We start from the raw sequence: 14,260 nt of genomic DNA, 5'->3' as shown, positions 1-14,260 counted from the left end.
AGGCTTTTCTTGATCCTTAAATCTGTTCATGTGTTCTTCCCATGTGGTTGCAATAGGATGCTGTCCTTCCCTAACTTACTTCGTAAACTAGACTGCAATTACATGTTTTCTGGTCTGTCTCATTAGCCTGTAGTTTCTGTGAATGCACAAGATTGTATCTGTCTTGTTTACGGTCATAACCCCAGTGCCTAACACAAGGCCTGTCACATGTAATACAAATAATAATAAACATCTGAACACTTGCTAAGTGCTGGGTGCTGTGGTAAGTAGCAGCTCATTTAATCCTCACCAGAACCACAAACCAGATTAACTATTTTTATCCCTGTTTATCTTGCCCAGTGGGGTGGAAAGTATAAAGGAGTTAGGTAACTTGGTCAAAACTAGTGATAAATGGTTGAACCGGGGTTTGAATCCAAACCACAAGATTAAGCTCAGGTTTATGATTATGTGTTACTAAGTAGATAATTTTACAAAGAAAGTACACGTTTTAAACCTTGGCTTATATTAACCTCGGTTTATATTGCTTTGCTTATCTGTTTACCACTAATTCTGTTTTTTTAATGCAAATAAAAGCAACTTCCTCCCTATTCATGAATAAATAGCACCCACAGATCCCTCTTTGACAGCTTAAGTACTTAACTCCAGACAGATTCCTTCTTTTCTTCTCTCAGAGGGTTTCCCTAGAAAATGTGTCGTCTACAAGATGGTAGGGGGAAAGAATCTCACTCTTGGGAGGCTGGGGCTTTCAAAAACCCATTGGATCAATTCACAGGGAAGAGTCAGTGACAGGATGTCAAGAGCTGGTGGTAGGTAGGGGAAAAACAATATACCAAATGCCCACCATGTCTGTTTATAAACTTGTTGAGTTTGAGATACCTTTTAACCAACCAAGATGATGACAAATGTGTTGGCAAATATATAAGAAAGGAGGTCAGGAAAGAAGACCAGGCTGGATACAGAAATTTGGGAGTATTTTGCATGTGAAAGGTATCAAAGCTTGCCTGGAGTCCTCTTGCCCAGAACCAAGGACAGAGAATCTAGTCTATTGCTACCATCCAGAGATCATTTTTCAATTTCTTATTTACAGGTTACTTTTTTTTTTCATCTCTTTTTCCAAACTTTGTGGCTATATAACATAAAACATATCAAGAAAATGTCATGCAGTGTGGTCATGGTAATAGTTGTTCAGTCTATTTGAAATTGCTTAGTCTACAAATAAATGTATTTTAATGCCTTATCATCTGTTGTCTAGGATCAAGATAAAAAAGCATTTCAGGGATATTGAAGATTACTATTCCCTAGCAATTAACAACATAGATACAACAAATGTCATTAATGCACTAAATCATACACATACCCAATAAAATTGGAGTAGTCTTTCAAATTCACCCTCTTCTTCAGATAAAACAAAGCTTCCAGTGCCAAGTTCTAGCTTAGGAAGGATTTTTTGCAAAATATAAGTACATTGTCGATTCCAGCGTGTTGGCTGTTTAGGTCGCCATTCCATCATTTTACATTTCAGAGTCCTCTCAATCCTAAAGTAAAAATGCAAAGGTTATTTTATGACAAATTACAATTCATGTAATAAACGTGATAAGAGTGTTGTCACTTTACTCAAGTGCAAGCATATTTTTTTAAATTTTATTTAGGATGAACCAGACCTTCATGGCTAAGGATATCTACCATCATTCACATTAATCAAGTTGGGGAGAAGCAGGCACTTGCTTGGCTTGGGAAAGCAAGAAGCTTCCCAGGAGAGCCAACAGTTGGATCTCAAAGGCACATCTCTTTTCTGGTTACCTGTGTGTAGACAGCTGCCTACTGGGTGTGATGTGACAACGTCTACTGTCTGATCACTGGACTGACATCCCCATTCTCCAGGGCCCTCCTCTGTCATAAAATATTGTGTTTCCAAGAAACTGCATTTATGAAAGTTCAGATATCTGGTCTGGGTGATGTCAGCAGGGATGGATTTATTAGATTAGTTAATACAGCAAGCATGGTTGGAAGGAAATGAGGCACAGACTGATAAGTATGACGATCAGTTTCCCCCGCTAGAATGTACACCCCATAAAGGCAGAGATTTGTGCCTTTGTATTCAGCCCCTAGAACAGTGCCTGCTGGTAGATTATTCCAGGGACAGTGTACGCTGGTTGACGGGGCCCCCTTGAGAAGCCTCATCTTTACACAGAATCACTGTGTGCTTAAAAACAAAAAGCCACTGGGAATTTCCTCCTGGCTGAGTCTGTAGTGTGACTGAGTAGTTTTGGGGTTTGCAGAGTCCCAGAAGCGGCTAAGCATCAGAACTACTTGTAGGGCTTTATCAACATATTTCACCTTCAGGTATTGATTCAACAGGTCTGGTCTGGGATCCTGGCATCTATTTTTTAAAATAGTTCTAGAAGTGATTCTGATGAAAACCAGAAGTTGGAATCATTTCTCTACTCCATTCCTTCCTTTTTTTGTTAAGAACTGGGGAAGAAGGAAGGAAATAAGAGGTGGGAGTTGTGTACTAGTGAGAGAAGGGAGTGGCAATATTATTTGTTATGTTTTGTTTTGATTAGTTGGTAGGGGCTTATATGGCAGCCTGCTATGTCAGCATGAGTCACTGGAGACAGTAAGATCTAGAAGCTTCTGACACATTTGGAGTAGGAGCAAGCCCTGCTGTAAAGTTTGTGACTTTGACAAACTTGTTCAGCTTGACCGAACAACTCCTTGGGACGTGTGTGTGTTTGGGGAAGGGGGGAGTGCCGATGAGGGACAATATTGATGTTTCTACCACCCAACTTGGATGTTTTTTCCATACTCCAAGTGGTGGGCCATTTACCTTCATTTCCTTTCAAGAAGTATTAGTTACTGCATTATTGTTACCATAACTTCAACAGGTGTCTGTGTTGAGAACTTCCCAGCAGTAGCCCTACAATATTTTCCAGAGGCAACCACTTTTTAACTTAGATGGTCTTTTGTAAGGAGTGTCCTGGAATGGCAGAGGGACTGCTTTTTGATGCACGGACCAAAAGTCAATGACTCAGTGGAAGACACTTACCATAATCTCCATCTCTTGCTTCTATTGCTGAATCTAATAGGTATTTTGAGAGCCTGGGTTGGAGAACTGAAAGGAGCAAGAGATTAGGGAGAAAACGTAGTAATCGTAATATATAAATAAAGGTCATACCTGTTCTTTAGATCTTCTATCATGCTTTTATTAGTCTCACAATAAATTATTTCCTCAGGCTGAAACACATAGACAACTGAAAGTTATAAAAGATTCTAGGGAGACCACTTTGACATCACAGTCACCCCTGGAGTGCTAATTATAATGAGGGGAACCCAAACCACTTTCATGTGGCAAAAGCACTCCACCACAGAAGCACAAAGGTAAAACACAGATCACAGTGTTTCCTTTGATTTTAGTATTACTTCACCAGAGCGCGGGATGAGGAGTGGATTTACAAGGTATTTTTCCTGGGTAAGACAGGTCTGCTGGCCACATTCATTTATTCAAACAAACATTTGACATGCTTATTGGTTATACCAGAAAATCTTTGGCACCTGCACTAGTCTCGTCCACTTATCAACCGTGGCCTTGGTGAAGTCCCTTAACTTCTCCAAGTCTCCGATACCACATCTTTAAGAGAGGGACAATAATAGTACTTACTTCCCTAGGGTCTTGTGAAGATTTTGATATAAAGTAATGTATGCAAAGCCTGGCACATATCGTTCAATAAAATCAGGTATTATTACTACTACTCTTTCATTTTTTGAAAAAATTTTTGAAAGAGAGAGAGAGAGAGAGAGAGAGAGAGAGGGCATGAGCAGGAGAGAGGGGCAGAGGCAGAGAGAGAGAGAAAGAGAGAGAGAATCCCAAGCAGGCTCCACACTCAGTGCAGAGCTCCACACAGGACTCAATCCCATGACCCTGGGATCATGACCTGAGCCAACCGACGTGCACAGACGCGCAACCGACTGAACCAAATCAGGCGCCCTACCACTCTTTTAACATGGTTTGTTATCTTCCTTCTTTGGTTGAATATCCTTTTCTTCCAGCTGGCAGGAGCCAGGTCTTTGTGTGCATGTCCCTCCCTGCAGGGCTCACATGGACAAGACAGAGGGGCTGGGCTTGGGCATTTTTATTTTGAGCATTCCTGAACTGAGAAATAGAGGTAGCTGTAGAGATAGGGACATGGGCGGAAGGAGGCTTGTGCAATAAGAGGGCAACAGTTTTCAGACCTCTAGGGGCTAGAATATTTCAAGAGTGATTGAGAAGATTCAGTCTGTCAGGTGATGATCTAAGCCAGTGGTTCCAGAAGTGTGGCCCCTGGACCAGCAACCTCACACCTGGGAACTTGTTAGAGATACAAATTCTCAGCCCCCATGTGGTACCCGCTGAATTAGAAACTCACAGGGCAAGGCCCAGCCGTCTGCCAGGGTTCTGATGCCACCATGGATAGATTAGACAACAGTCCCAGGCACAGGGAGTTTCCCCACAACAGATTCCTCCAGGAGAGGGGAGACACTGGAAAAAGGAAACTATGAACTCCAATGTCATGTTGCAGGGCCACCAGCTGTCCCAGACAGCACAGGTAACCTGAATGCCTTTATTGCTGCCACCAACCACTGTGTAACCCTCCAAGGCCCCCACTCCTCTCCCCGGCCCCTCCCTCCGTCAGGTAACTAGTGGATTAGTTAGGCCACCTTCAGGCCTGAAAAAGAGGCCTGGGTTAACGTTAACTCGATAAGTTTATGAGGTGTTAGTCCACTTGCTTTCTTTGGCAAAGGCCCTTTCTTTCAGGGAATTCGTATCTTTTAAAAATTCAAGAGGATCTCCCTGTTAACTTCATCCTTGAGTACCCACATGCTCATCTTACACACTCAAATTTGGGTTCACAATTGTGACAAAAAACAAGTGTTCACCACAGATAGTGGTTTATTTTGGGATGTGTGTTGCAAGACAGAAGATTGAGGGCCATTAATCCACAAGAAAGAATAGAGATGCAAGTCAAATGCAATACTGGGTTTTATATTTATAGATTCGACATGACAAAAGGTTTTGTTTCCATACTTGGGCAGAGTGGCTTTTAAAAACTACAATTTTGATCACGGCAGCCCTTGCCTTAGTGATGTTAGCTTCTGACTGTCCTGAGGACAGGCGCCCATGTCCTTACCAGGACTCTGCTCACCCCTGAGCTTGTCTTGCTCACCCCCTGGCCGAAGCCAAGCTGGCCTTTTAGCTCCTTGACAGACACCTGCCTGCACCCGCTGGTCGTCATGCCTGCTGTGCCCTCTCCTCTGCCGGGACTATTCTCTATTCCGACCTTCCTCCAGGCCAGTTCCTGCTCACCTTCCTCACTCTGCTGGTCACTGCTTTTTACCCAGGAAGCCCCAGGAGCTGTCCTTCCCCTCAGGCCCTCTGCTGCACACTCCCAAAAGCACACTCATTTCTTCAGTGATTGCATTTACCACTCTGTCCTGCAATTGCCTGCTCCCTTCTCTTTCCTCCTTGAGAACACAAGTCCTGGCAATACTGAGACACATGTTTTCCTTGTGGTACTGATGCCTCACATAGCTCAGGCACACAAGCAACATTTCACTGAAGCCCTAATAGAATGATTAACAGTAAACAAAAAAACCCTCATCTCTAAATATGTCACCTCGCTGCCAGAGGCGGCAATACATCAGTTGCAACTTTGGGATGGGAAAAGCAAGGCATGGCCTGTGGATGCTGAAAATGTTGTTTGCTCTAGAGAGATAACTACACTTCCCCTTCTTTCAAATGACTTTACAACAGGAAATATGTATACATATATACGCATGCTTGCATCACACGGAGAATGTTTAGAAGGATGCACAAGTAACTACTAACAGTGTTTATTTCTTAGGGAGTGGGAAAGAGATGTTGAAAGGGAGAGACATTCTTTGTACAGTTTGGTACTGTATGATCCCCTCTCTGTAACTTCCATGCATTCCTTCTGATTTTGTGAAATGGCTCAAATATATAGATGAGCATAGAGAACAAGGTAATGAAAATCCACCCATCATACCTACCACTTAGCTACATCTCACCTTTGCATTCTTGCATATTTGTTTTAGATTTTTTGAAAAGAAGTAAAACATTACAGACTTGAAGTACTTTGTATGTTGCTCCCCGACCTCATTCCTTTTTTTCCTCTCTCCAAAGGTCACCTTTAACCTAAATTTGGTATGTATCATTTCTAGGAATGCTTTTACACCATCAATACGTGTCTATATATACATAAACAGCACATCATTTTCAAACTTTATATAAGTGATTTTGTATTATGTGTCATTTCATATATTTTTCATTTTGCTTGACATTACTTTGTTTTATATTCATTCCTGTTGATACGCATAGCTCTAGATCAATGACTCTCAACCTCAGTTGCACATTGGAATCACCCGGGGAGCTTTAGATAACATGGGTGTGTATGTCCCACCCTCAGCGACTCTGATGTAATGGATGTACAGTCAAGTTGAGAACTAGTGTAAGTTGGTTCATACTTTTTTTTCTTCTGTTACGTAGAAGAAATCATACTATGAGTACTTCACAACTCATGTATTCTTTTTCTGGTTGATGAATTCTTTTCTCATTTTTTTCCCCTATTTCAAGCAATTCTATAAAGAACACTGTTGTACTCGCTGCCTTCCTGTGCATGCTCCTCTAGGGTATATGCTGAGAAGATGAACGGGTGGATCAAGGTTGAGCATCTTCAGCTTTATCAGATCTCGTCACACTGCTTTCCAGAGCACTTACAGCAATTTACCCTCCCACCACTTCTCCTCTTTGCCAGCACTTGGTATGATCATACTTAAATTTTTTTTTGCCAATCTTAACCATGTAAAGAGGCGCTTTGTTGTTTTAAATTGTATTTTCCTGATTGTGAGATTGAGCATTCAAGTTTCTGCTTCTATGAACTGTTTTCTGCCGATTTTTCTACTGTATTTTCCACTATCTTCTTTTAACTTTCACTTCCTCTCGGCTCATAGCTCTTAGTTTATGGATTTTGTAATTGCCTGCACCTTGCCATGCCAGGGGCCTCGATCCAGAAACAGCCACTGAAGTGGAATTTGGGGTCCTTCACAAAGGGACGTCACGTGCACCACAGATCCACTGGCTGAGCCACCTGGTAATTCCGTCGTTCTTGACCTCAGGTCTGTGCTTCCACCCCTGCCTCGGTTTTCCTGGCACTGGGTCTGCAGCTTTTCTTCTCCATCTTCTTTTGAGAGTAGTGACGCAGGGGGACCCATCCCAATCCCTAGCTTCGAAAAGTGAGGCTGGCCCGGTCCCCTGGATTTCACGAACCGTTTTCAGCCCTTGTTGCCGTCCTTCATTCAGCCCTACTCATTGCTAGTATTTCTGTCCTGTTTCTACTCCATGAGATCATTGTCATGGTTTGGAGCCCAGGTAAACCTTTTCTTTTTCAATCTTTTTATTTTATCATTACCATGGATGTGGAGCAGAGGGCTAGGTCAAGGTAAACTTACGACACCATCTTGACATTATATTTTCAGTTTTAGAATAAACATTTACATTTTTTCCCTTTAAAATCTACATTCACTTTGAAGATGATGCCTTCTTCTCAATTCCTCTTTTCTGCAAGTAGAGGAGTATGATAGGAGTAGCCCAAACTCAGGCTGGATGGCAGAGAAAACTAGATTTTATTAGCTTTGCCAAATCACTCAGTCTGCAATCAGCTGTATAAACATAACGAGAGCTGGCACAACTGGTAAAGATTAGAACCGATGGTAACTTTCATACAGACACACCTGAGAAGAATTTAGTTTTACCTGTATGCTTTGTACGTGTGTCCCTTGGAAATCTTTTGGAAGCAACTGTTTCCAGAAACTTTCTTTTGAATAGTCAAAATGTACAGCCATTGGCGTATTATTGTGTTGAATATTAAACCAGACCTATTAAAACATTAACATAAAATCGGTATAGGCACATGGGAGCACAAAGCCCCTACTGGTTAGGATGGAGAAAAAGTTTACAGCCCTACTACCCAGCGAAGGTAGAAGCCAAGGGAGGTTCTGAGGTAGGAGGTAGAGATTCCAAGGGCATGTGAACATTAGATTGATCACTGGTTCTCAAACTTGGAGGCACTACAGAATCACCTGGGGAACTTTAGGGATTGAAGAATCCCTGGCTCCATAACCCAGGGATTCTACTTGAACATCTGTATTTTCTTCAGAGTCCACATGGTTCTAATGTAGAGCCAGAGTAGAGGAGAAATGCCTGACTCTTGAGGATATTAACTCCAAATAAGGCTTCTTTCCCCAGATACTTACATTTCCATCATCAAACAAACAGTCCACACTTTGTAAGGGACAAAATGGGTCAAACTGCTTATGACATTGCCCAGTTAATGGATTCCAAAGCAAATATTCATCAGTTTCTTGAGTTAATACATAAGCTACTTGCCCCTGTGTGAGGAAAAAGATGGTTAACGTCATTTTTGGCAGGTGGTTGATTCAACTCATTTTTGTATGTGGAAATTGTAATGTAAGTATATGATATCTTTGAGTTCTACAAGTCTTTTTGGGGGGAGTCTTCAAAGTCTTTCTGAAAAGGAAAAAAGCTAAAGCTCTAGAACTCCTCAGGCCCAGGCTAGCATGAGGATTCAAATGAGAGAACTTCTGAGCTGGTGCTGCCATGTGCAGCCCTGTAAGGTTTACCCTCACAGCAATGAAACATGTTGCTCTAGAAAAATCAGTATGTTTTGACAATTTCCCAACAGCTAGCACTGAAGTGTTTTTTTTTCTTAATTTTTCTTAACATGTTTATTCATTTTTTGAGAGACAGAGACAGAGTGCGAGCGGGGGAGGGGCAGAGAGAGAGGAGACAGAATCTGAAGCAGGCTCTGAGCTGTCAGCACAGAGCCCGATGCGGGGCTTGAACCCACGAACCACAAGATCATGACCCGAGCTGAAGGATGCTTATCCAACTGAGCCACCCAAGGTGCCCCTGAAGTGTTTTAAGGTAGGGACACTTTGGTCTAATGCACAAAGCACTATATAGGCCAGCCCTGCTTTGAGTGGAATATACTTGGGGACTGAATTTAGGAAATGGACACTTGCCGAAGGCTCTGAAAAAGCCAAGTGAAGTTAAAAGGTCATTAAGTTAATTTTGAGCATAAGATCTGGCATTGGAGGCTAGAGAGAAAGTATACAGGGGACCATCTGAGGAATAAAAGTAGTCATTATGTTATTATTCTGTTCTTAACATACCGTTTTAAGTGCAAAGTTTTATTAGCAAAGAATAACAATTTCAGGTAATAATAAAGACTATTGAACACTTAATGGGAATATGTGCACCAGGCACCATGCTCAGCATTCACACTAAATTTTTCACTTGCATTCACTCCAAATTCTTTGAGGTAGGGTTGATCATTACGCTCATCTTTCAGATAGAGTCAGAGGTTGAAGGGCTTGTGTAGTGTAACCATATAGTCCTATTTATGGGGAAGATAACTGAGGTTCAGAAAAGTAAGTAAACAAGGCTGAGACTATACAGTTAGTAAATGGCATTGCTGGGTTTTCAACCGCTCTTTGACCCCCCAAACACATATTCTTAACACTGTGCCTGGTCTCTCCAAGGCTCTGGTTCTTTATCACTGTGCTTGGCTTCTTTTCAGGAAGGGGGAGGCTTCGCCTCAACCACAGAGCTGAGGTGAAACACACAGCCGAAGTACCTACCACCCATGGTGTTGACTCGCAGGCATAAATGCAAATATTTGTTGAAATACTGTTGACTGTTTACTGCCATCTAGTGGCACTTAAACCTACACAGGGGGATCGTGGGGGAAATTAACCACGAGCTTTTAGCCTGCTAAAAGAAATAATAAGCCATGCCAAGGAAACATAGAGAAATAAGTGATCACAACACAAAGCCTAAAACGAGACTGGAAATCTTGACCCTCATCAAGATATTCATGGTAGAAACAGAAACAGTCCAAAGGAAGATAGTGTTCTGGAGGTATGAATGCAGGAGTATATAATTAAGGTGTAAAAATGTCAGTAGGTAAATTCAAATTGCAGGCCCACTTCTTGTATGACTAAAAAGCGAGAAATGAAGAATAAGGAGAAGTATTTCTTAAGGATCTTTAAATATAGTATTAGAAAATTATAAAGATGATAGTGGTGGTGATGGTTAATAACTCCTACAGCCATCACTATAACTGTTAGACCCCCACCACCACCACCACCAAGTGGTGACTATTCAGTTTTCACCATGGACCAAGGTGCTATTCTCAGTGCCACACAGTCACTATGTAACTTAACATTTTAGTAACCCCATGAAGTAGCACTATTATTAGTACAGTTTTACAAAGAAAAGAAAGGAAAGCCTTTCTTTACACTGTGGTCATTTGGATGAACCAACATTATCCTCTTAACTAAATCATTGGTTGCCCATGAAATTCCCCCATTAGCTTGTGAAAAGAAGGAAAATTGGGATTGAGGTCTTTTAAACTTACAGCTGAAAGTTGATTAGTTTTGTTTACACTATGTAAATATTAACACCAGCACTTACTTCCAACATTGAAGTCCCCAGGACGACTAAAGCTTTCTTTCCAAAATACAGAAAGAAATTACAGAGCAGTATGGCATGCTCTTCCTTATTCCCAATAGCCAAACTGATGCAGCGCTAAGGCAAAAGAAAAGCAACAAGGCCGGAAGAAAATGGAAGAGAAAGATAAGCAATGCAAACATCCAACAGACTTGGGGCCCCTCTCCTCCCTCCAGCTTCAAACACACATATTTTTGCCAGGTCGCTGGGATGACTGACCGCAAAGCTGCAAGGTCTGGTACCTTCTGCCTTTGAAAACACTGGCGAGAACACTAGCTTGGAATATAGGGGTCACTCTACTGTGGGGCAATTAATGTGGATACTGTGCAAGTGACCAAACAGTTTATCGTCCAATCTAGAACGTTTCTGTTAAGGACAAATATTAAACTGCCCTGGGCAAACCGGGACATATGGACTGATATTCTAAGAAAACCTCATGTGATAGGAAATCCCATAGAGTTTTTAGGGGAAAGGATCCTTTGGTCAATGGAGCCAATGGAGTCATGTACCAATATGGTGCTCTCAAGTCATAGAGAGGAAGAGATTGGAGTTGAGGCCCAGTCAGGGAGATGATTGAAACATCTTCAACTAAAAAAGCTGGACAGTTGGGGCTGGGTGTAGTCAAATATAGGGTGCCTAGTAAAACAGTTGTTGCAAGAGAGTAAAAGCACGACAGAGGTGGCAGACTGGTGGTCTATGACCTAGTTCTACTCTAAAGGTGTGTTTTTTGTTTGGCCCTGGAATGTTTTTTAAAATTGGGAGAGCTCATATAAAACTCTGCATTTCCGGCTTCCCTTGAAAAAATCAGAAGATCTAACAACATAAACGGGCCCAAATGTTCATACAGCAAGTCTGTTGTTGTTGAATAGCAGCTGCAACATTTAGACAGGACGCGTGCCTTCCAGTTCAGTACAGTCCTCTGTAAAGGGCTGTAGTGGCCAGGGAGGTGGGGGATGTGGGACCTCAGGAAGTGACTATTTACCATTCTGTATGAAAGCATTTCAGTGTTTTAATAACTGATATGGTCACATCTGTTCACACTGGCAGAACATGGTGGTGAGGGATGGAGTTTAGGGAGGATGGTAACATGGCTCCTCTCAAAGAAAAGTGTGAACAGAAGAGTGAAGGGCAGAGTATGAGTGGTCTTCATTGTCAGGCCAAGGAGGTTGCCCTGACTGGATTTCATAAGAGGAGGAGAGAACAGGTGAGAACAGGTAACTAACATACGGAGTTCCAGATGCCTGCATATATGTTATCCTTTCAAAACCTCTGTATGACACAGATGAGGAAGTCGAGGTCCAAGGAAGCTAAATGATCTATCTTAGGTCCCAAAGCTCTTAAGTGGTTGAAGTGGGATTTGAACCAAGGTTTGTTTTTCTCCACAGACTGTGTGTTAGGAAGGAGAAAATAACACTTGTCCTGTGACAGTCTAATAGTCATATATCATGGGCATCCCATGGCCAAAGAGTTCACGTCAGTGGGAAGACATTAGCCAAGAGGAATCCTATACTTGTAATAACCTCTCGGTAATGGGTATTGTTTGGATTGGTGGTTGGGGGTGGGGAGGGACTCGAGAGTACTAGTGTTTGCCTGAATGGTTATTTTTATGGTTATTTTTTAGCTATTTTAGAGGCTCTTTCAATGTTCTGCAGGATTATAATACCCATGAACACATTTTGATTAGATGAGAGAGTCTCAGAAGAGTTTACAGGTAATGACCTCTTTGAGTTCTACTAGATTTGAACTACTGAATCACTGGAACCACATGCTTGTGTCTCCCTTGTTCTCACTTACCAAAAGACAGTGACCTATTAAGTTAGCCCTGTGCCCCCTAAATCCATTTCAGCTCAACTCTAACTTCTAAAACATTCTAGATAAGTACCAGGACCATTGGCTCCAGATGGAAAGTGTCCCTCTCTAAGGCTCCTATCATACTAGTAATTTTCAATCAAAAATATTTGTTGAATGCTTGCTGACTTTACATAAAAATAAATAATAATCAAGTCTAGTTATTCATTCAAAGAGATTAAACTTGGGATGTATATGTGCAGAGTGTGGGTGTAGAGTCAATATATAAGCAACTAAATATAAGAGCACTGAAAAAAAGTGCTCTACTTAAGGTTGCCAGATTTGTGGAAAACACAGGATGACCAATTAAATCTGCACTTAGTATAAACACATTTTTAGTATAAATATGTCTCAAATATTGCATGGGGCCTCTATTCTATTTGGCGACCAGTTTAAAGAGAATTTTAATCCAAGTGCTGAGGAAAGAGCATTGCTATGCATGCTCTTCATTGAGATGTGGGGAGATTGGGGAAAGCTTCTGAGAAGGGGCGGTCTTTGCCCTAGACTCAGTGTCTGTCCAGCTCCATAGTGACAAGCCAAGTTCTGTCTGGAGGATGTCATAATATTGTACTCCTGGAATTTCCATTGGATGAAAATATTCATGAGCTACCACTTATAACGTTGAATAGATTGTTCCTCTTGAGAATTCTTTTTTTTTTTTATTTTATTTTTTAACATTTATTGATATTTGAGACAGAGAGAGACAGAGCATGAACAGGGGAGGGGCAGAGAGAGAGGGAGACACAGAATCGGAAGCAGGCTCCAGGCTCTGAGTCATCAGCCCACAGCCTGACGTGGGGCTCGAACTCACGGACTGCGAGATCGTGACCTGAGCTGAAGTCGGACGCTCAACCGACTGAGCCACCCAGGAGCCCCATCTTGAGAATTATTTCTATGGATTATGATAGAGCTGCCTATGATGTATTAAATTATCAAATGATGTCAAATTTCACAAAACAAAGTATTACATATGTGCATACTATTTTTAAAAATCTATTTAAGAGAAAAGTAACAAATACTATATATTTGAATTATAAAACATAATTTGTTACCTCTGATGTCATCCATATATCAAAACCATCATTTTCATCCAGAACATCGGGCACAACAGGAATCAAAGATACAAAGCGAGCAATGAGGTCCTAGAATAATATTAACTAACATTTATTAAGTGCATACTATATGCCCATCACCGGGCATAGTATTTTACACGCATGACCATCACATTTAGTGTATCCCATAAGCCCATGAAGTACATACTATTATTATTTTTGTTTTACAGAAGAGGAAAAAAAATCATAGCATGCTAGGACAACTTGCCCAGGGTCACACAGCTAACACAGTGCATGGAATCTCTGGGAACAAGCCCAAGTTAGCCTGACTCCAGAGGATGCCCATTAACCACTACACTTCACTGTAATAAATTCTAGAAAATTTAAACATTATGTATATTACCTATATATTTTAAATTACAACTGTTAAAAATTTTTAAAAAATATATTGAAGAATAGCAAAAGCTGATTTGCTTTTAGGTTCCAAATCTATTAGAATTATTTTTATTAATACAAGCTTGTTACAAGTTATTGGAGCAGGAAGATGTTGGTACAGCTTGCTTTCTCAAACAACAGAAGTTATACTGTGGATTGTTCCCCCTACAGGGCTAGAGACAAGGACTCGGACTAAAATAGGAAAGTAGAAAGGGATACAAATAAATAATGAGTAACACAGAAAGTTTACTGACATTTTCATTGATTTATAATAGCCATCATTTATGCACCAATGACCTCCTACATTGGTCATGTTTTTGACTTTATGATTCATAGTCCT

General features: G+C 41.2%; 1 protein-coding gene across 6 annotated transcripts in view; it reads right to left on the bottom strand.

Moving 5' to 3' along the window:
- The window catches only part of CC2D2B (coiled-coil and C2 domain containing 2B), a 94,563-nt gene that overhangs the window by 3,979 nt on the left and 76,324 nt on the right, over positions 1-14,260 (bottom strand). For 5 of the 6 annotated variants that reach the window (XM_027062707.2, XM_053207291.1, XM_053207294.1 and 2 more), the window contains 6 exons: positions 13,486-13,575; positions 10,550-10,663; positions 8,308-8,442; positions 7,807-7,929; positions 3,176-3,234; positions 1,358-1,535 (listed from right to left, as the gene is read on the bottom strand). In XM_027062707.2, the coding sequence (XP_026918508.2) occupies positions 1,358-1,535; positions 3,176-3,234; positions 7,807-7,929; positions 8,308-8,442; positions 10,550-10,663; positions 13,486-13,575 (699 nt within the window). The remainder of the gene's footprint in view (positions 1-1,357; positions 1,536-3,175; positions 3,235-7,806; positions 7,930-8,307; positions 8,443-10,549; positions 10,664-13,485; positions 13,576-14,260) is intronic. The other variant, XM_053207292.1, reaches the window with a different exon arrangement.

The sequence above is a fragment of the Acinonyx jubatus genome, chromosome D2 (assembly GCF_027475565.1).
Source record: "Acinonyx jubatus isolate Ajub_Pintada_27869175 chromosome D2, VMU_Ajub_asm_v1.0, whole genome shotgun sequence".
NCBI lineage: Eukaryota > Metazoa > Chordata > Mammalia > Carnivora > Felidae > Acinonyx > Acinonyx jubatus.
This window is presented reverse-complemented; position numbering and strand designations above follow the sequence as displayed.